The 23,350-nt window shown below is 41.5% G+C and overlaps 1 protein-coding gene across 1 annotated transcript in view; it reads left to right on the top strand.

The window, feature by feature from the left end:
- The first annotated feature begins 1,109 nt into the window (after positions 1 to 1,109).
- LOC128839313 (chondroitin sulfate proteoglycan 4-like) overlaps positions 1,110 to 23,350 on the top strand; it is a 62,800-nt gene continuing 40,559 nt past the window's right edge. The window contains exon 1 of the mRNA XM_054032201.1: positions 1,110 to 1,284. Within this exon, the coding sequence (XP_053888176.1) occupies positions 1,200 to 1,284 (85 nt within the window). The 5' untranslated portion in view covers positions 1,110 to 1,199. The remainder of the gene's footprint in view (positions 1,285 to 23,350) is intronic.

Here is a 23,350-nt window from a genome sequence, read left to right on the forward strand (position 1 = left end):
AAGAATATAAAAGGCAGCTGCATCATCTCCATTTTGTCTTCGCTCCTGCTTCTTACCTATGGAGTAACTTTTCTACAAACTGAAGCTCTGAACAAAGGACTGAATGACCCATCCAAGCTGTGGATGTGTTCCAGAGGGACTTTCAAACCAGCAAACTCCCCAATACTGCTAAGAACCTGATATATGGACTTTAAAGTCTCTGTATTGAAGTGCTTTACGATTTAACAACTCTCTTCTTGTTCTTTTCTTTCTTTCTTTCTTTCAAAATATACCTTTAGTTTTAGATACTAAAGGATTTGCTGGCAGCATGATATTTTGGGCAAGATTCAAACTAATATTGACCTGGTAACGTGGCTGACCCTTTGGGGTCAGAAGAACATTTTGTGTCTACTAAGCAGTTTTTTAGAATAACTTCTCACAGTACAGGACCTAAGTGCTGATTGGGAGCCGGAGAGCTGGAATGCAATAAACGGGGCTGTGTGATTTCTTTCTTTTCTTCTTGATAACCAGTGTGGGAGATCAGAAGCACAGTTTGTGATTGGTTGGTGAGTTTAACTTCAGTGTTAACCACCAGTCTTTGGGAGAATTTGCTCTCCCTTTTGCATTGCATGATCTTGGCATTTTCAGTGAGGGCTACTCCAGGCACCTCGAGTCACACTATAATACACCCCTAATTTCTGGTTGAGTTACTGAAGTCCTCAAATCATGGTTTAACAAGTTACAGAGAATCTACCATTCACACATTTAAACTGCAAGTTACCCAGGCCCCAAAGGAAGGGCTACAATCCCCAGGGTCTCTGCCAATCTGATCTGGGGGAAAATTCCTTCCCAGACCCAAATATGGCAATCAGTTAGACCCAAGGCCGGCTCCAGGCACCAGCCCACCAAGCATGTGGGTGAGAATGGGGGAAGAGGGGCTAGTGCAGCGGCTAGGGGGGCCAGCAAGGGGCGCAGGTAGTAGGGAATGGGGGCTGGGAGCTGCCTTGTAGCCTCTTCTCCCCAGGGCCAGGCACCCCGGAGCCCCGCCCCGGGAGCAGCCTGCGCCCCCCCAAGTGTAACTCGACCGGAGCCAGCGCGACAGCTGCTGCTCGGGCGGGGCTGCGCTGCGGCCGGCCGTGCGCCCCGGGGCCGCTGCCGCCTCCTTCGCCGGACCTGGAGCGGGCGGCCCGCGGAGCGGTGAAGCTGGGAGCGCAGGCGGCATGGCCCCGGGGTGGAGGAGTCCCGGCGGCGGCCTCCCCCGCGCCCTGTTCCTGCTGCTCGCCCTCAGCCTACGGGCTCTCGCAGGTAGGGCTGGAGAGACCCCGGGCCGGGCCTCCCGGAAACTTCTCGTCAGGTTGGGCTGGGCTTCTGCCAGGCGCCGGAGAAACGCTGCCCCCTCCGGGCGCGCGAGGCCCCCCGGCTGCTCCGCAGTGGGCTCGGCGGGGCCTGCCACCCCCTGCGCGGCCGCCGCGGCTGCGAACACCTGCCCGGCCTGGCCAGCGCTCTACTCCGCCCGGCGTGCGGGACCCTCTGGCTCCGGCCGCCGCGCGGGGCTGGTGCCACTCGCAGCCCGACAGCTGGAGCCGACACATGCGTGGCGGGTTTGGGCTCCGGCGGTCGCTGCACTGTAGCAGAAGGGAAAAGGCCCCGAGCGCCAGGCACTTCTGGCCACAACTCCCTGCCGGAGCGAGCGCTTTCCGCTGCTTCCAGCTACAGTGATCGCGGGGGCTCAATTCCCTGGGCGCGCTGTACTGCCTACGGGCCTGGGTGTTTGTCTGCAGACCTGCAATCGAAGTCAGACTCATTTGACAGGCACTCCCCTCACTTCGTATCCGTTTTAAGCCAGAGCTAGCCCACCAGGAAGGGATTTGTGGTCTTGTTCGTAATTAGTGGCCCAATCCTCCGTTCTTTGGAAGGAGAAATGCAGGATCAGGGGTCTGAATTGGGATTTCAGAAATGTCAGGCCTTAAAATAAGTGCTGAACTTTTAGACCTTTTCTTTGTTTATTATTTGCTTATAGTGGATTGAAGATTTATCAGCACATTAAAGTTGTATACCAGACGACATTGTTTGTTCTATTTCTTTATGGTGTATAACAAAAACCTTAAAAGCTTTTTTGTTTAAAGATTTTTTTTTCCCGCTCGTTTTTTTTATTTTTTTATTTTTTTTTGGTCACCTGAAATATTAGGCATTGATTTCTGGTTTTGGTTTTGTTTTGTTGGTTGGAGGACTGTCTGGAGAGCTAGTGGGACAGTGATACCACAAGAGAGACCCTTTACATAGTCACATAACTTTATTCATGAGAGTAGTGCCAAGAGTGAGGAATTAGGCACATATCTAAGGGCTTGCAGGAGCAAAGCTGAAAATATGAGCTGCAGCTGCCCTGTCCCTCAGTAGAAGGGGAGTTGGTGTTCAGTCCATTTTTTTTTTTTTTTTTACTACTTTTTGTTAAGAATGGTTTAACTTAAGCTCCTGACAAACAGGATAAAAGCTTTTTGTGAAAGAGTCAACATCTCTTCCCTTTCAACCGAGGGCAAAGAAACGTCCGGCTCAGGTTTTAGTCTATTGTGATGTCTCTATTCCACTGAGGTCTGCAGTCCTCAGGAGGCCCCTCCTGGAAAACCTGATATGTCCCATCTCTGTAATAAAAAAAAATTAGAAAAAAGACTTCCCTCTCCTTTTAAAAACTGTAAAGGGTCATCCTAAATTACAGAAGATAAATAAAAGACACAAGCAAGACTTCCCCCTCCCTTTTTAGTTCACTTGTAAAGTAGTGATCAAAATGTTCAGAAGTAGACGTTAAATTTGAGACCTCTCATGCCTGAGCACCTGCAACTCTTCTAGACAAAGAACTTTATTGTCCGGGCTCTTATGCAATCATTAAAAATAAGTAGGGTGACCCAGATGTCCTGATTTTATAGGGACAGTCCCGCTTTTTGGGTCTTTTTCTTATATAGGCTCCTATTACCCCCTACCCTGTCCCGATTTTTCACATTTGCTGTCTGGTCAGCCTAAGTAACAGTGTAAGTAAAATCTCAAATCTTTTACGTCTCCTTATAATAAATAACAGCATCAACGACTGTAGTTTTTCTTACTACCTATATTCTAACAGTGGATGTAATTTGGCAGTTTGAAATAGCCATTTAGAGAGTGATACATTAAGTAGCTGTAGAAGTATGCATTGTAGCAGAGCCACAACTTTCTGGATCCCCATAGCCCGTGAGTGAATTGCAGTGGAATTCTCCTTGGAAGTTGAGGGTGCTCATCATTTCAGAAGCCCCATAAGTGTAATATAGATGTCTTAATTACACTGCTCTACAGCCAAAATGCTTCTGAAATAAATGTAGTCAAACTTAACTAATTCTGGGTCACTGAGAACGAAAATAATGCTTAAAATTGTTGATTGGCTCTAGTTTTCAAGATATGCTATTGGGTCAGTATATACGATCCTTGACTTGGGAATGGCGGAGGATAAGTGAGTTATAAAGGTAAGGGATCTCAATTTAAACCAGAAATGACTAAAATACATCTTTGACTGGATCCATGAATAAATCTATGACTGGGTTTGGACAGTACTTGCTTTTTAGGCAAAACAATGAATGATGCAATCTGAAGCTGGGATTGCGTCATACATGATATGAATTGCATCATGTTATTCCTAGAAGTCATGGATGATGCAATCATAACAAAGCTTACATCACTCTGCTGAACAAATTGCCCTATATCAGCTCTAGAAATCATACAGTGTCGTGCTGTCTTATTTGTCAGTGTTTGGTTTTGCAAAGGGACATATTTCTGTTTAGCCAAAGTGAGCAGAGATGCCTCGTACTTGTGTGAAAAGTGCAGATAACTTCTGCAATGTTTGTGGTGAAGTGACTTTTGCATCACAAAAGCGCAGTATAACCACTATGGTTAAGAAAGCCTATCACCTTTATTTTGGCTGCAAAATTGGAGAGCAGGACGAGAGGTGGGCCCCACACATATGCTGCAACACTTGTGCAACAAATCTTCACCAGTGCTTGAACAGGAAAAGGAAATCTATGCCTTTTGCAGTGCTAATGATTTGGAGAGAGCCAACAGATCATACCAGCAATTGTTACTTCTGCATGGTGCCTCCAATTGGGAAAGGTGTGTCAAAGAAGAAAAAGTGGACTGTGCATTATCCAAACATTCCATCAGCTACATGCCCAGTACCCCACGGAGAAGGACTGCCGGTTCCTGGGATGCACCAGAATCATTCTCACTTGAGTCAGACGAGGAAGAGGATGAACCATCAATGTCACAGGACCCACATTTTTCTCCCATCCTCCTCCTCCGAACCACACCTCATAACACAAGGTGAACTGAATGACCTTGTCAGGGATTTGGAAGTACCCAAGAGTAAGGCAGAGCTGTTGGGCTCCAGACTACAGCAGTGGAATCTCCTGGCAGGTGATGTTAGGGTTTCCATGTTCCGTGACCGTCAAAAGGATCTTGTCCCATTCTTCTTCATGGAAGGTGATCTTGTAGCCTGCAACAACATCGATGGTGTGATGGCAGCCCTCAACATTGTTCACGATCCAGATGAGTGGAGACTGTTCATTGATTCATCGAAGACGAGTCTTAAAGCTGTTTTACTGCATAATGGCAATGTTTTGCCATCGATTCCAGTTGGTCATGTAGTCCATATGAAGGAAACCTATGACAACATGAAACAACTTTTGAGGTGCATAAACTATGACCAACATCAGTGGCAGCTTTGTGGTGATTTGAAGGTTGTTGCTCTCTTGCTTGGTCTGCAGAGTGGATACACAAAGTACTGCTGTTTTCTCTGCGAATGGGATAGTCGTACAAGAGATTCCCACTACATCAAGAAAGATTGGCCACTCCGACAGTCATTGGAGCTTGGGAGGAAAAGTGTTCAGCATCCACCACTAGTTGAATCAAGGAGGATTTTGTTACACCCTTACACATCAAGCTGGGTCTGATGAAGAACTTTGTCAAGGCCATTGACAAAACACAAGCAGCTTTCAAGTACCTCCGTGGAAAATTTCCAAGGTTAAGTGAAGCTAAGATAAAGGAAGGTGTCTTTGTTGGTCCTCAGATTCGTGAACTTCTTCGAGATGATGCATTTGACCATGCACTGTGTGGCAAGGAAAAGACGGCATGGAAAGCCTTCCAGTTAGTGGCAATAAATTTTCTCGGAAACAACAAGGCAGACAACTACAGGTCGTTGGTGGAAAACCTCCTCAAGGCATACAAAAGCCTTGGTTGCAACATGTCACTAAAGATACATTTTTTGCACTCTCATCTAGATTTTTTTCCACCGAACTGCAGAGCAGTGAGCGACGAGCACGGCGAGCGATTTCACCAGGACATTGCAACAATAGAGAAACGCTATCAGGGCAAATGGAGCCCATCAATGCTTGCAGACTGTTGCTGGACAGTGACAAGAGATGCTCCATTTAATGAATACAAGAGACAAGCCAAGAAGCGCCGAGTAGACCCTGAATAGGACTAAACTATATACATAATAGTTTTTTGCCTTTTGTTTCATAATAAATTTTATTTATATAACCCTTTTGCTGATTTTTAAAGTGTTCCATAAACAGGACAGGTGAAATATTATCATGTAAAGCAACCGTAAACACATGAAAAGACTTAGGTTTACAATTTATGATTAAAACTCTACTATCTACACAATATACATAGACATAAAATGTAAAAACTTAAATATCTTAGAAACAGTAGCCAATCAGTTGTTTTAATTGTCATATTTGAATTCAGCACATCAAAATACATAATAAATAGCACATTTTATCTCTGAAGCAGACGACTTCTCAAAAATTGTAGACCAGTATTATCTGGGATTAAGAGTTAAGAGTTAGTGGGTCTTTGTAAAGACAATACAATTTTATTTTAAAATAATGTACAGTACTTCAGATATTTGGTAGTGTTCCCTTGAACTATTTTAATGCATTCTGCATTAAATATATGGGGCTCGTATTGCAACATGGTATCTTGACCTGTGGTATGCAGTTCCAGATGGTGTTCTCACAGGTTTTCATGACAAGAAATCCCAGTTACAGTTGGGGAGTAGTTGTTACTTTTAGGTATAGTTCTATGGTGTGATTTTCAGAAGTGCTCACTTTGGCCCAACTCCTATGGAAGTTTATGAGAGTTTTGCCATTTACTGCAATAGTGGTAGAGTTGGGCCCATGCTGAGCACGCTTGAAAATCCCTTGAGTCTTGAAGCCTCTCTCTGAAAGTGAGTTCTTTAGAGAAAGCACTGGTGTGAAACACATATTTTATACTAAGACACACAGTATAGATGTAAGAAGTCTATAAAGAGCATTGAAACTATATTTAAAAGTTAAGAAGTTTTCAGATTTCTGTGTTAGGAAATTCTTTGCTAGTTTTAAAAAAAAATATGTATTAGCTGCAAAGGATTAAATTTTATATTAGTAAGATCGCAGCAGAAATTGATTTATATTGTATTTTCATCGTCATATTAATGACTAAAAATGAAGCACACACAAAATGGACTTATCTTCAAAAGATATTTTTGCTATGGGACTGTCTTTATGAGCCAGGTCCTGCAAACCTCTGGCATTGACCGGAATTCAACATATTTTGAGGTTGCAGGATTGTGACTCAGGTTTGTCACCGTTTTTTCTTTCTGAATAACATTTTATGTTAATGAAGTGTCGTGTATGTATATAGGTTTTAATATGATTTTGGACCCAATCTAAACACAAACATGTGGAATTACACTCACAAGTAGTTTCAGTGACTTCCATGGACCACTTTACGTGAGTAAAGATATACGTGTACGGATCATGGTCTTTCTTCTGAACTGTCATAATAGATGAGTGTTTTAATTGTCTTACTTCCTGGAAAACAAATATACAGTCCAATAAGCTGCATTTTTAATTAGCTAGATTTTTGTCTATTGACTTATTTATGAAATATACCCGGAAGAAGATCTCACTTCTTTAATGTAGATCCATAAGTTCCCACATCATTGTAAACATCATTAAGGAGTTTTGACTTTTTTGCTATCAGCCATTACCAGTGATAAAATACCAGATTTCCTTTCTTCACCCTCTACCTTTAGGGCAAGTGTGTTGCCCTAATGCATGTTGATGTTAAGAGTATTTAATCTTTAATGGATTATTTGTTCTCATCTCAGTGTGCAAGAATTACGCGTGAAACTCTCCATTCATCAAGATCAATTAATTTTAATCTCACCTCAATAGTTTGAATAAATAGCCTTCTGTATGATTAAAATACATACTCACTGTCCCCAAATCCCTTCAGGATTGAATAGAGTTGAAATTCTGTTTCAAATGAGTCCAGCACTTCTATTTCCGGTATAAAATGCTTTTGCTGTTAAATAGCCTGCTTAATTTAAATGACTCTTAGAGAGTCTCTAAACATAATGGTTATTAAAGATGGCAGTGTCTTTCCTTTTACCAGTCCTTAGAGAGGCGACTCTTGTCTTTCGGAGTCTGATAAAGAGTTTCTTATGATTATAACAAGCAAAAATTTTAATAAATATTTTAGTAACTATTTTTACATCAATATTGAGGTCTACTCACTACAGCTCCATTGTGCTAGGCAGTTTACAAACAACACAATAAGAGACAAGGCCAGGTCAGTGCTAGAAACTTTTGCCAGTATAGCAATGTCACTTAGGGTTTATTTGTTTATTTTATAACATTTCTATATTGGCAAAAGCCATAGTATAGACACAGTTATACAAGCAAAAAAAAAATGCTTTTGCCAGTATAGCTTATTCACTTGAGGAGCTGGTATAAGCTATACCGGCTAAAGCACTCTTGTTCTGGTATAAGCTGTGTCTACACTTAGACAGTTTGCCAGTATAGCTATACTAGAAAAGCTTTTCTAGTGTTGTCTAGGCTTGAGAGACAGTTCCTGCCTCCAAAAGCGTAACTGAGATTCAGAGTGGTTAAATGACTTGCCCACATTCTCACAAAGAATATGTAGTAGATCCAGGATTTGAACTGGGCCCTACTAAATGGTAGTCAAGTATCTTAATCACAAGGCCACTTTTCTTCTTGAATTGTAGTAGGTGAAGGATTTACAGATAAAGCATATTTCATGTATGCTGTACACTCTGCTAGTGAGGGTTATTTGCTTGCAAACTCATTTAGTATTTGCTTTTCATTGTACACAAAATAACTAAGTGTTATAGTGGGGAAAGATTGGATAAACAGAAAATTTACTTTGGATTAAAGGTTAGATGTGCTTTAAAATGTCAAAGGCTAATGTAGCAAACTCCTTCCCACCTTTTGCGCTGTCCGTGTCATTTAGCAATAGTTTGGCACGTAATATTGTTTCTACCATCTCTTTTTCTCCTCCTCCTTCTCTCCTAGTCCTGCCTCCAAAAGCTTATCTTCTCCCCTAGACTCATGTGCTCCCTCATTTTAGGGCTCTGCTCCTAATTTAGCATTGTATTGCTCTGCTTCTGCTCTTTGTACTAGCAGTCAAGAATAATTTACTAACACACTGTTGTGAAAAGCCCACGCTTCAAAGAGCCGTAGTTTAGACCCTTACTCTTGACTTGTGTGCACATAGTCAAAGCACAGTAATGTTGATGGAGAAAGCAGTGCAAGGAGGAATTTGGAATTGTAAAGTGCCACAAAGGACCTGACCTTCTAAAACAGAGACCTGTTAACTCAGCATCCCACCATATTAGCTTTTCAACCTTGCCAGTGCTTTTTGAAACTTCTTGCACTCTTTAAAAAAAAATTTGTTATATAAAATTGCATTTAGGAAAAGCAGCTGCTGAAGATGAGTAAAGAAATATCTAGGTACTTACAGCTCCCATCATTGTAAGAACATAAGAACAGCCATACGAGGTCAGACCAATGGTCCATCTAGCCCAGTATCCTGTCTCTGACAGTGGCCAATGCCAGATGCTTCTGAATGAATAAGCAGAACAGGGCAATTTCAAGTGATACATCCTGTCGTTCTATCACAGCTTCTGGCTGTCTAGGGACAATTGGAGCCTGGAATTGCATCCCTGGCCATCTTGGCTAATAACCACTTATGGACCTATCCTCCAGGAACTTATCTAATTTTTTTTGAACAGTTATACTTTTGGCGTTCCCAACATCCCCTGGCAATGAGTTCCACAGGTTGATCGTGCATTGTGTGGAGAAGTACTTCTTTTTGTTTGTTTTAAACCTGCTGCCTATTAATTTCATCAGGTGACCCCTACTTCTTGCCTTATATAAAGGGGTAGCTAATATTTCCTTATTCATTTTCCCCATACCATTCATGATTTTATAGACCTCTAGCATATCGATGTCTCTTTTTTTAAACTGAACAGTCCCAGTCTTTTTAATCTCTCCTCATATGGAAGCTGTTCCATACCGCTTATTATTTTTGTTCCCCTTCTCTGCACCTTTTCGACTTCTAATATATCTTTTTTTGAAATGAGGCAACCAGAACTGCACACAGTATTTAAGGTGTTGACATATCATGGAATTATGTAATGACATTATTTTCTGTTGTATATATCTATCCCTTTCCTAATGGTTCCTAACATTCTGTTAGTTTTTTGTTTTTGTTTTTTTTTAAACTGTAGTTTTGGAGCATCTCACAAATGTTAATGAATTTATCCTCACAACACCTTTGTGATGTAGAGAAGCATTATCCTTGATTTAGAGATTGAGGACAGTGGAATCTCCATCATTGGAGATTTTTAAGAGCAGGATAGATGAACACCTGTCAGGGATGATCTATATAATATTTAGTTCTGCCATGAGTGCAAGGGACTGGACTAGATGACCTCTTGAGATCCCTTCCAGTCCTTTGATTCTATGACTTGGAGTCAGAGAGATTTCTATGATAGCTGGGAAAGTAGTCTCAATTTTGAGTCCTCATCTAATGCCTAAACCAAAAATCCCAAATTCCTCCCAGAAAAAAGGTATACAACTGAAAGGAAGGCTTGGTCACTGTTTATGAAAACTGGAAATATCACTGTTAATTATCATACTATATTACTTTTAGTACGTCTACTATAGCAACCAGATATGTGTCTATGCAAAAGAAATTCAGTAGGTGTCCTCTATATTTTTGTTGCATTAATGTGAACTCCGCTATTAAAGTTTTATATCATGTAAGTCAATCATTTCATAGATACCAAGGCCAGAAGGGACCATTGTGATAATCTAGTCTGACCTCCTGTATAACATAGGCCACAAAAATTCCCCCAAATTTACTTTCCCTGTAATTTTTTTAACATGAATTTGGAGTAGTCTTACTTCTCATTGTAAATATCATATCATATCTGAGTCTTCTCTGAACAACTCCACTGGCTGTTGATTTACACCAGTGTGAGAACAAAATTAGGTCCATTACCTATGCAGTAGATGGAGACCCTGGATCCTATTAATGAGTCCCAGAAACCAAGTTTTTGTTTGTTTGGTTGGTTGGTTTATTTGTTTATTAAATAAAAGGAAGCATGGGGATCTCTACAGGAGCACACTTGGGCCCAAATCCTGCTCACCGTACATAGATCTAGCTTTGAATTCAGTGTTAGACCTGATCATACCACATTAAAATCATTTAAAATATGGGGGGAAATCTTGGGTTTTTGCTGTTTTCTCTTTTTTTAATAAAGAAGAACAAGAAGTTGTTTTGTCTGGATGTAGATCTGGATTTGAATGGAAGCTTATTTTGTTTAATGTAATGGTACATAAAATATTATTAATGACTTTTCCCCTTGAGGCATTTGTTATTTTCAGGGAATATAGCTCTTGTAGCTTATTCAGTGACTATGACAAGCAAAAACAGAATCTTTTCCTTGCAGTATGTTAAAATGTTTGGCCTAGAGAGCACTCCCCTAGAAAAGAACCTGAAGAAGGGGGCGAAGGAGGAGAAATCTATGAAAAGCCCTCGTGCAATTATCCATAAATAATTCTCATGAGCACCAAAGCCTGCAGGGGCATGTGCTGCTCCCTGGCAGTATGGTTCTATTGTAGCCATGCTGTCAGAGCCTTCCCTGGGTGCAGCTGCCCCAGGCACCTCTTCATCTGGGATACCCCTGCACAGAGGAGGGCTCAGGACAAGATAATGCCGTCCTAGGTTGTGCTCCTTTTTCTGAGGAATCTCTATGAAGGGATGATGATTTCATGGCCCATCCAGCTTTCACCCCTCTTCCCTGCGGAGCCTTCCATAGGATTCCAGGAAGTGGGGGACAATGTTATTAGCCCACTAGCTCCCTCACTCCTATTTCTGCTATGACTTACATGGGAGGACTGTCCATGAATCTTATGGGAGGCAGGGAGTGGAAGCCATCTGGGCCTTTATTTCAATTGGTATCACTGCTGATTATGTTTGTCTTACAGAAACTAAACGTGAGAGCTACCAAAACATTTCCCATGTAAAAAAGGTGAAGTCAGGTTAGAAAATAAACAGTTCAGTTATATAAATGTGTGGTATTGGGTGTGCATGTGTATATATAAATATAAAAGAATAGCACAGGCTAATGACTGGCACATGATGGCCTATATTACATTGGTGGATGTGCAGGTGAATGAACCGGTGATGTTGTGGCCGGTTCATTCACCTGTACGTCCACCAATGTAATATACGCCAGCAATGCCCCTCTGCTATGTACATCGGCCAAACTGGACAATCCCTACGTAAAAGGATAAATGGACATAAGTCAGATATTAGGAATGGCAATATACAAAAACCTGTAGGAGAACACTTCAACCTCCCTGGACACACAATAGCAGATTTAAAGGTAGCCATCCTGCAGCAAAAAAACTTCAGGACCAGACTTCAAAGAGAAACTGCTGAACTTCAGTTCATTTGCAAATTTGACACCATCAGCTCAGGATTAAACAAAGACTGTGAATGACTAGCTAACTACAAAAGCAGTTTCTCCTCCCTTGGTGTTCACACCTCAACTGCTAGAAGAGGGCCTCATCTTCCCTGATTGAACTAACCTCATTATCTCTAGACTGATTCTTGCCTGCACATTTATACTTGCCTCTGGAAATTTCCACTACATGCGTCTGACGAAGTGGATATTCACCCACGAAAGCTTATGCTCCAATACGTCTGTAAGGTGCCACAGGACTCTGTCGCTTTTTACATTTGTCAATGTGTACATGTATTTCGCTAAACTTGGAGGAAACAGTTATGTTTCAGATACCACTGTGATAATGTAGTATGTTGACTTTATAACAGCAATTACCTGATTAATGTATATGTAGATAACCACAATATTGAAATCACAGCAAAGACTTGCTTTAATTCCAGTATCTGTTTCATTGTGTAAAACACTTTCATGTCTCACACTACTGCATCAGGATCAAAGGAACGTCAGGATTTTCCTCTATAAAAAAGATATGGTATTAAGTTTAACCATACAGTAACTGTTGTCATCAAATATCTAGGTATACCCATCTTCTAATGGAAAATTAATTGCTTTGTTTTAGCAATCTGACACATGCACAGAGGCAAAGTCTCAAGTTTATAAGGATGGTGAAGTTCTGCTCAGCACTTTAAAGCCACGTCATGGCAATCTAGTTATAATTTCCAGACTGTAATTTTTACTAATCTGCAAACAAATTGCAATCCAAAAATCTTTCCTACTTCACAAACTTTAGAAAAATAAGTTATTTCTAATCTGATCCTTACAGGGGTTGCTGATCAGTATAATACAATACTATTACCCAACTCTTGTATAGCATTTCCTAACCATAACTCTAGGGAAGTGGTGGGCAACCTACATCCCGCCAGGGTAATCTGCTCGTGGGCCGCAAGACAGTTTACATAGACCGTCCGCAGGCATGGCTGTGGTTCGCCACTGGGAACTGCAGCCACTGGGAGCTGCGGGCAGCTGTGCCTGTGGACGGTCAATGTAAAACTGTCTCGTGGGCCGCATGCGTCTCACCACTGCTCTAGGGCATCCAACCTCTACTCTTTTGTGGGCTCAAGGCATAACCCAGTTAATTTAGGCCACCCCCATCTTACCCAGGTTCTAGGGGTTGGGGCAAAAGGCACCTACCCTTACCCAATTCCTAGGGCTCAGGGCGTAATCTTCTATGGATTTGCAGGGCCTTGTCCTGGTTAAAGAGCCTTACACAGTAATATCCTCAACCTCTATTTATTAACAATCACCAAGCAGAATACACATGCTAAGCATACAATGCTATGCTCACCAATCCCGATTACACAGGAGGACTTTCCCTGTTGGCCATGCAAGGTCAGTCTCTTCTGGGTTCTAGTTGCTGTATGTCACGGTCGTGCATACGATTTTAGCAGCTCTGACCTTGGGCTGTGTCTTGGAGGTGAGTTCTTCCAGGTCTTTCCTTCTTCTTCTTCTTTTTTTCTTTTCCTTTCTTTCTCCTTTTTGGACCCCAGTTTATATAGTGAAACTTGAGTCCTGCTTATGTGGCACCGAGACCATTTAGAGTGAGAGATATAAAATGAGTCTGTTCTACAGCTTTAGCTAACTGCCAGTTGGCTTTTAGCTCATGCAGTACAGGCTCATACAGTAAGCTCTAGAGGTCCCAGGTTTGATCCCGTCCACCGACGACTGGGGTCTGTTGGCGTTACAAGTGGGGGCTCGTCCAGGATTTCAGCTGGGAAGTCTCTGAAGTTTGGGATGTGCTTCCTCAGCTAGGGGAAGAATGTAACTCATACACCTTCTGGGTGTGGTGTTCTGTCCCACCTAGTGGCACTGAGACTGCTTAGAGAGGGAAATAAAATGAGTCTGCTCTACAGCCTTAGCTAAGAGCCAGTTGGTTTTTAGCTCATGCTGTAGAGGCTCATGCACCAAGCTCCAGAGGTCACCGGTTCGATCCCGTCCGACAATGACCGGGGTCTGTCGGCGTTACACTTAGCTACATCTTGACCAATCATTTTATTAAAGTATTACAAATAATTCTTTGACCAGTCCTAATATATTGCAAAACAATTCTTTAACCAGTCATACCCTGCCACCTCAGTTGATTTAAATCTTGCATAATTAGTTATGCAACAGACAGAAACAATCAAAGAACCAGACAGAGACTATACAGATAAACAATAGAGAAGCAGGGACCATAAAGTCAAAACAATAAAATAGTATAGATTTCACAATCACAACTGTTGGTAAGTGATTCCTTGCCAGACAGAATGCTGTCAAAGAAAGTTTTCTTTAAACATCTTAATATCTGTTTTTTTAAATCTGGTGATGGTGGGTACTATTAGAACAGGAGTGCCTTCTTCGCAGGCTGATATTTCATTGTTATAATGTAATTTAGATGGAATGTGAGGATGTGACTTTCTGCTTTTTAGCTCATGGCTGCTGCTGTCCTAATGTGGCTGCAGAAAAAGGCCTCAGACCTCACAATAGGTCTCAAAGCACTTTACAAAGGAGGTCAGTATCATTATCTCCATTTTAAGCAAGAGGCAAATACAAGGTTACCTTTAGAAAGTAATTACAACTAAATCCCAATTTTTCCAAACGCTGATTCAAAACTCAAGTTACCTGAAATTTATTCCCTCACTTCTAAAGTCTTGCAGCATCAACATTAGTTTGTTCAAAACTATATTACAAGGGTTTTGGAGACCTTCATAAAATCTGGGGTTTACCAGTAGTAGAATGAGCAATAAAGCTGAATTCCACAGTATTTCATATTAAAAAGATTGCATCACATTCTCCAAAAGAGATCTGACCCATTTGTTGCTTTCCATATAAAAGTGGAAGCATATCTCAAATTAGTATTAATCAGCATTGTAAAACAACCTAATCAAGGATTCCCTCCCCCCCATGTTCTCACAGTTTACTATGACCCCTTTGAATTTTTAAAGGGCAATCTCTTTACTTTCCAGAATTGTTTTTCCCGCCATTGTACATATACTTAAGTGTATTTGGGTTACTCAAATTCTTGTTTCTGTGACTGGTAATCTTAATATCTAGCACTGTTCAGCATACACAAACCTTTACAAAAGCATCAGCAAAAAAAGTTAACAGCTGCACATGAATATTGCATAAAAACCCAAGTTTATTTCCATAGATGACAGCTTCTAACAAATAGGTTTTCTATATTAATAAGGATACTGCCATAGCCTCTTATGCAGAATTGGAGAACTTTATTTTAGAGGTTTTAGTACAAGTTAGTCACTACCACCAGGCTGACACTTGTGTAGTAGATTTAGGGCTAATATTTATCTTTTCAGATTACCTCAAGCATTCTGTATGTACTCTGGAGTTGCTAGGGTTAGATTTAGAGACACTCCTGTTACAGTCTGAATTACTGTTTCAGAGAACAAACAACAACATTTGTAAATAAATCTGTAGGTCATAACATTTTGTTATAAACTAATCTAAAAGAATCACTTTGGTTGAGTTCTGATGAATAGTTCTGGGAGTTTTCCAACAGAGCATTCTATCTGAAGACACATTTTCTCTAAAGAAAAGCACTTCACCTGCAGATAATTATCTGATCATTTCCCTAAGAAAAGAAAGGCTGTTTGCTGCCCTATTATATGGGATGCACCTGTTGGTGGCCCAGGGTCCATCCCTGATAGGGATGAGGATATAAAAGAGGTCCTAGGAGTTTACTGTGAGAATGTGTTTATTAGCAGTGAACTGAGTTACTCTAGGTTATAGAAATAAACTTATTTATTGGGGTTTTGTAGGAACGTGGAGTTTTTCATTGTGCTTTATGGGCTGCTTTTCAACAAGTGCTTATAGGACATGTAGTGAGAGTCTGGGATGCTTATGAATTTATAATTGAATTCTTACACTTTTTGATGTAGTGCTGTTATGAGCATCTTGAGCTTGACAAATAGAAGTGGAACCATTTGTCTCCTACTTTTTCCCTCTTCCCGAGCTGACACCACAAATGTTGGACAGTCATGAAATGAGTGTAAAAGAACCAGGCTTTTAAAAGTTTTTAATGTATCGAAACAAACAATCAACACCCTCAAGAACTAGTTGCATGAAAAGGAAAAACATCTTTATGATTAGAAAATGAACATTTATTTCCCTTACTAAAATCCTAGACTAAGGAAGATTTACATTACCTTTTACTGAAAGGTCTTATATTATGAAGACTGAGAGCACACAGGTAGTTTGGATCTATGTAGTTTGCTGTTAGAAACTTCTGATACTTCTCATACTTGATTAATTTTTTTATGAACCTCAAGATAAAAAATAAACATCTTAAAACCATCTAGTCATGCACACATCTGGCCTATGTAAATACATGTTCTTAGTACCTTTTCCTTCATTCTTCAATCCTTGAGGGGGCCATTCAATCCTTAAGGGAGCCACTTAGGGATCTGGGGCAAAATCAGTACTTGGTCCTGCTAGTGAAGGCAGGGGGCTGGACTCAATGACCTTTGGGGGTCCTTCCAGTTCTATGAGATAGGTATATCTCCATATATTATTATATTATTCTTCTGCCTCAGTTCCTTTTGATGGTTTTCCACCCACTAGTTATATCTTGTCTTAGTTGGAGTGTAAGCTCTTTGGGGTTGGAGCTGTCTTTTACTGTGTTTGCACAGTCCAGTCACAATATGGCCCTGATGGGGCTTCTCTATTATTCACTAAGCACTTTCAAAAGTTGGGCACCTACAGTTGTGCCATACAGATCCCATAACATCTTTATCTACCACCAATCCACCTGTAAAAAGACATTATAGGACAAATGCCAATGCCAGCAGTGCCAAAACAAAAAGCACTTGACTGTTCCACAGCTGAAAGAAAAAAAAGTTTGTTGGCACGCAGGACAAATTCTTTCACTTCAATTTCTGGATGGTTTCAAATTGTAGTCCCACACAGAGCATATTGCAGCAATCTAATCCCAACATGGAGAAGGTGGGGATAAATTGCAGTGACATCTGCATTCAGAAGCAGAGGTTGCTCCCTTTTCAACAAGTGCAGATGGGGAAAAAACTGCTCCTGGTGCTCCTGCACCGCTGCTAGCTCAGCATTCATGAGCAGTGGAGAATCTAAAAAAAGAACAGGAGTACTTGTGGCACCTTAGAGACTAACAAATTTATTAGAGCATAAGCTTTCGTGGGCCACAGCCCACTTCTTCGGATGCATATAGAGTGGAACATATATTGAGGAGATTTATATACACACATACAGAGAGCATGAACAGGTGGGAGTTGTCTTACCAACTCTGAGAGGCCAATTAAGTAAGAGAAGAAAAAAAAACTTTTGAAGTGATAATCAAGCTAGCCCAGTACAGACAGTTTGATAAGAAGTGTGAGAATACTTACAAGGGTAGATAGATTCAATGTTTGTAATGGCTCAGACATTCCCCATCCTTATTCAATCCTAAATGATTGTATCTAGTTTGCATATCAATTTCAGCTCAGCAGTCTCTCATTGGAGTCTGTTTTTGAAGTTTTTCTGTTGTAAAATAGCCACCCGCAGGTCTGTCATTGAATGGCCAGACAGGTTAAAGTGTTCTCCCACTGGTTTTTGAGTATTATGATTCCTGATGTCAAATTTGTGTCCATTAATTCTTTTGCGTAGAGACTGTCCGGGTTGGCCAATGTACATGGCAGAGGGGCATTGCTGGGACATGATGGCATATATCACATTGTTAGATGTGCAGGTGAACGAGCCCCTGATGGTATGGCTGATGTGATTAGGTCCTATGATGATGTTACTTGAATAGATATGTGGACAGAGTTGGCTTCGGGCTTTGTTACAAGAATAGGTTCCTGGGTCAGTGTTTTTGTTCAGTGATGTGTGGTTGCTGGTGAGTATTTGCTTTAGGTTGGGGGGTTGTCTGTAAGTGAGGACAGGTCTGTCTCCCAAGATCTGTGAGAGTGAGGGATCATCTTTCAGGATAGGTTGTAGATCTTTGATGATGTGCTGGAGAGGTTTTAGTTGGGGGCTGAAGGTGACAGCTAGTGGTGTTCTGTTATTTTCTTTGTTGGGCCTGTCTTGTAGGAGGTGACTTCTGGGTACTCGTCTGGCTCTGTCAATCTGTTTTTTCACTTCTGCAGGTGGGTATTGTAGTCTAAAACGAACTCCAAACTGCCAACATGAGTAATAAGTGGTAGGCACACACTCTCATTCTGTGGGGTCAATAGTAATCTCCATTATTTATTGTGATTGATTCCCCAATCTGTTCCCATTAGCTATTTTTTTTCTGGAATGAGCCTTTGGTGGTGAGCCTTCCTCAAAGCGCCAGTCTTAGCCAGACACTGTATAAATCACTCAGCTAGTGCTCAGGGCACTTAGCCATCAGGACAGAAGAACGCTCTTATGCAATCACCCACTATTATCCTGAGAAATCTCTTGGAAACGGAGAAACAGAACTTCCTTTCTTGAGCGTATATGCAAGATTGTAAGCTTTTTGGGACAGGGACTGTATTTTTGTTCTGCGTTGGTACAGCACCTAGCACAATGGGGTCCTGGGCGCTACTGTAATAACAATAATTAGCATTGAGAGGTAGCAACTTCAAAACTGATAAAGGGAAATAGTCAGTACATAATTAGACTGTAGAACTCACTGCCACCGGATATCATTGAGGCCAAGAATTTAGTAACATTCAAGAGGCGTTGGACATGTATAGAGAACAAGAATATCCAGAGTTATAAGAATTAATACAAACAAAGAATTTTGGATGGGATAATAATTCAGGGTTTAAGGCAGTCTCTAACTCTGAGGGATTAGGACCAGACCTTTATGGGGGGCAGATTATCCTATAACTGACTACTGTGGGGTTTTTGCACCCTTCTCTGAGGCATCATACTGGCTATATAGACCATGGGTCTGATCCAGGGGTTCTCAAACTTCACTGAACTGAGACCCCGTTATGACAACAAAAATTACTACAGGACCCCAGGAGCCTGAGCCTGCCCGAGCCCCGCCTGAGCCCCACCGCACAGGGCGGGGGGTGGGCGGGAGCCAAAGCCCAAGGACTTCAGCCCCGGGTGGGGGGCCTCTAACCTGTGCTCTGCCATCCAGGGCTGAAGCCCTTGGGCTTGGGCTTCAGCCCCAGCGGTGGGATCAGGTTTCAGCCGTGGGCCCCAGTAAGTATAACTCCAGCCTCGATGACCCCATTAAAACAGAGTCACAACCCACTTCAGGGTCCTGACCCACAGTTTGAGAACTGCTGGCTAATCCAATATGGCAATCCCTATGTTCCTAACTTTCAAGAAGTGACTCCTTCCTATCCCTGCTAGGGACAGCCAATGTGTCACCTCCTGAAGTAGCAATCATGAAATTTAGATACTATAACAATTAAAAAAGATTAGAAACTGTTTGACAAATCCTCTGCCTTTTATGTTTTGACCTTTAATAACTAGATAATTTAGTAGATTGCATGACATTTCACACTATAATAACACAAAGGTTATATCTGGTTGTGTTCTCTAATTGCGTGGAATGTTACCAGGCTACATTAGTGCAATTAATCTGAGCAACAGTTGTCCTGTGACCTAATTCTGACATTTCTTTTTTAGTGCCAAAAAAGAAAATCAATAGCTTAGTTAGCATATTTTCGTTTCCACATCAGAAGGGTTCAGCGTTTCTGGAAGTACTTTCAGTGTTAGCTACGTTGTTTTTGCCTGCCTACAGCCAAAACATTATTTTATCTTTAAAGAGAAGCACTGATGCCAATATCTGTTAAACACTTTGAAGACCAGAAATGTTCTGCAGCTGTTCTGCCATGTGGGAGCTGAGTCTTGCATTGTGTGGAGGAGTGGGATGCACATTTATTGCTTTAAGAGATGGAATGGTGTAGTTCAATATTTTCATATAAAAAGACTACCAATATTAAACTCGGGGGGGTGAGGGAATTTAGTAAAGTCTCATTCTCTTGTACCTTGCATGGATGTGAGGGACTCTCCTGAATTACAAATCCAGGCATAGTAGGGAGAACAGGCTTCATGTGGCTGCTATTCCCCCTTGGGAGTGAGTTGGAGACACACAAAGGTATGGAATGGACAGAGCCTTGGCTTCTCCCTCCCCAGTGCACTGGAACTGAGAGGACTTGATGGATGGTGTAAGATACGCCCTGTAAAGACCTGCATTAAGTTATTTCCCCCCCAAGAGAAAGGGAGGAGCAAGGAAGGAGTTGTGACTGTGAGTTCACCATTCCCTCCCAGGGTTCCTCCTGCGGCAGTGAAGCTAGATGCCACTCCTTTTGCAGGGCTTAATCTAGCCCAGAGTGAACAATTTTGATAGAACAAATTGTGTTGCTAATTTTAAGTAAAGTCTTTGATCCCAATTTTGTTCTCCGAGATGCATGCACAGCTCCTGGTAACTGCACAAGTGGATTTGGGTGCAGAATTAGGCTTCTTGTGGTTGGTAGTTACATGTTTTGGGTGTTGCTTTTTAAAATTAGGGAAGAAAGAAGTTATTTATTTTACTGTATTTCAGGTAGAAAAGGACAAGGAAAAATCATTTGAAAAGCAGTTTTCAGTGGGACTGGAGATGCTTGAATAGCAGTGAACTAGGGCTGAAAGTGGACAACAATTTAAATGTGATTTTTGTTATATGGTGACAGTGAAAGCCAGTATGATTATGTTCTGCATACAGAGTCCCCCAAAAGAGCAAGAGTTGCCAGGCTGCCCTAGAACTAAAGCAACCAGCTAATTACATGATATGCAGAAGATTTAAAATGAGAACTCACTCATTCAGTTTTTTGCATCTATGGAAATATAGAGACAGCTAGTAGCAGTAACCATAGAGTAAGTGAATTTTAATGTCACATACTTACATACTAATATACAAACTTCCCAAGACATATTTAAGAAAATAGAAAATTCTCATTGCTTAAGTGGATTGAGCTTTTACAGAAGAAGAAGTTATAGGCGGTGTCTGAGTTAATGGGACAAAATACCCACCCCCTACTATATCTAAATGATTGACTGAAAAAAGCCCTCTTCTATATTCTGAGCTCTTTCTCCATATCTGCTCTTGTTTGTTACAGAGACAAGGTGGGTGAGGTAATATCTTTTATTGGACCAACTTCTGTTGGTGTGAGAGACAGCTTTCGAGACACATAGAGCTCTTTTCAGATCTCTAGAAAAGCTCTGTGTGGCTCAAAAGTTTGTCTCTCTCACCAACAGAAGTTGGTCCAATAAAATATATTACTTCACTCACCATGTTTCTCTAATATCCTGGGACTGACACGGCTACAACTACACTGGTTTGTTGTAGTCATTTTGAAGAAAGATGCTCTGACTTTGTCTCAGGACCTTTCCCCTCTTTCTTGGGGCTCAGTTCAGTATTATGGAATGTACTGCCCAGTCCCAGAGAGAATATAAAAAACAAGTTCCTTAAATGATGTGCTAAATTCACATGTTCTAACAGCAAGAGACATTCTAATGTTACTGTCTCGACTCCGTTCATATTCCATGATGATATGATTGGCAGCTTGATGTAACCAGAGCAAAAACAATTTCTCCTCAAAAGATATGGTCCCAGAGACATTCAGAAGATAACCTCTAATGTGGTTTTAGCCAAAAACCATACCGAAGAGGTTCCTCTAGAGGAACCTGACTGCTACACTATAATAACATGCTTCTTTCACAGGTGAAGAACCCAAACACAGACAATGCTAGGACACTGTAGGTGGTCCTGGCTCGAGTAGTGATTTAGCCATGGATAAATGCCAAGGTTGATAGATCTGTTTGCCGAGTTAGCTGCCCCACCCACAACTATGGAGTCGAAGTGTTGGCTTGTAAAAGGCAAAATTTATAATCCCAAGGATTTTTTTTGTCAATTCTTCTGTCATTTCCACTCAGATATTTCCCCCCCAGTGCTTCACTGTGAGGCATCTTTGAGCCTCTGCTACCTCTATCCTAGTTGTTCTCTAGTTCATCCAGGAAGTTCTAGATAAAGGTATAGCTCTGTGCACAATAAAACTTACCCCAAGGGATGTGGTGGGTTCTCCAAGACTTGGAATCTTTAATCAAGATTGGATGTCTCTCTAAAATATATGTTGTAGTTCTGCCACAGAGTATCAGGCTTGGTGCAGGAACCACTGGGTGAAATTCTATTGCCTGTGTTATGCATCAGGTCAGACTAGATGATCATAATAGTCCCCTTCTGACCTTAAAATTTGTGAAAGGTTCAAACTTCAACTATAGATTTCCTAAGGGAGTTCATTGGTAGGACTCTAGTCAGATCCCATACCATTGCTCCTATTCACTAGGGGTTGTAGGATCTAACGTAGCAATAGAAATATAACTCCTCAGACTCTTAATACAGGGATCGAAAGCCTCTGCATTCCTCCAATTGAACTTCTCGCGGCCCATGATATTATACTGCTTTTCCTAAAATCTAGTGTGGCCATAGTGGAAGGGGTGATTAAGACATGGGAGGGGACTTGAAATAATCTAAGTTCATTTTCTATCTGTGGCATAGACTTCCCATGAGTTTGGGCAAGACACTTAATTTCTCTGTGCAACAGATTGCCATCTGTATAGTGCGGGTGATAGTACCTCTTTTCTCCAGCTCTCTTGTCAGTTAGGTAATAGACTCTTCAGGGGAAGGGCCGTGTTTTACAATGTGTTTGTACAGTGTATAGCACAAAGTGTTCCTGGCCTTGGTTGGTACCTCTACACACTACCACACTACAACAACTACTACTATTATAGTGATTAAGAACAATTCCTTCATCCATCCAATTCTCTTGACCCAATATTTCCTTTGAAAAAGGGAGATGCTTACATTCCTCTGTTATTAGAGCAATAATATTTTATCTATAGAGAACAACAACAACAAAAAGGTCAGGAAAACTGCTATTGATTTTTCAGGCACATGTTGTATGAGAGACTCTAGTCTACGGCATCTGAGGTCTATTGTCCATTTACTTGCTTCCTGTCACCAGCATGTTCATGGGAAGAGGAACTCTTGTCCATTCAACTCCAAAACTTATTTGACTAGATCAATTGTTTTTCAGCTCTTTTATTCTGCAGATTATTTCATTAGAGAGAGAGATCCTTTAGTGCAGTATTCTCAACCAGTGGTCTGGGGCCCCCTGCAGGCCTCGAGCAGGTTTCAAGGGGGCCTCCAAGCAGGGCCAGCATTAGACTCGCTGGGGCCCAGGGCAGAAAGCTGAAGCCCCACCTCATGGGGCTGAAGCCCAAGTTCCTGAGCCCTGCCACCTGGGGCTGAAGCTGAAGTCTGAACAACATAGCTTTGTGGGGGCCCCTGTGGCATTGGCCCCCAGGCAATTGCCCTGCTTGCTACCCCCTAATTGCTGGCTCTGGCTTTTATATGCAGAAAACCAGTTATTGCGGCACAGGTGGCTGTAGCGTTTTTAGAGCATGTTGGGGGAGGCCTCAGAAAGAAAAAGGTTGAGAACCTCTGCTTTAGTGGACCACATAACTTCCTGAACTCCCTCCTTACTACTAGAATCTTCTCTCTTTTCT

The sequence above is a fragment of the Malaclemys terrapin genome, chromosome 6 (genome assembly GCF_027887155.1).
Source record: "Malaclemys terrapin pileata isolate rMalTer1 chromosome 6, rMalTer1.hap1, whole genome shotgun sequence".
NCBI lineage: Eukaryota > Metazoa > Chordata > Testudines > Emydidae > Malaclemys > Malaclemys terrapin.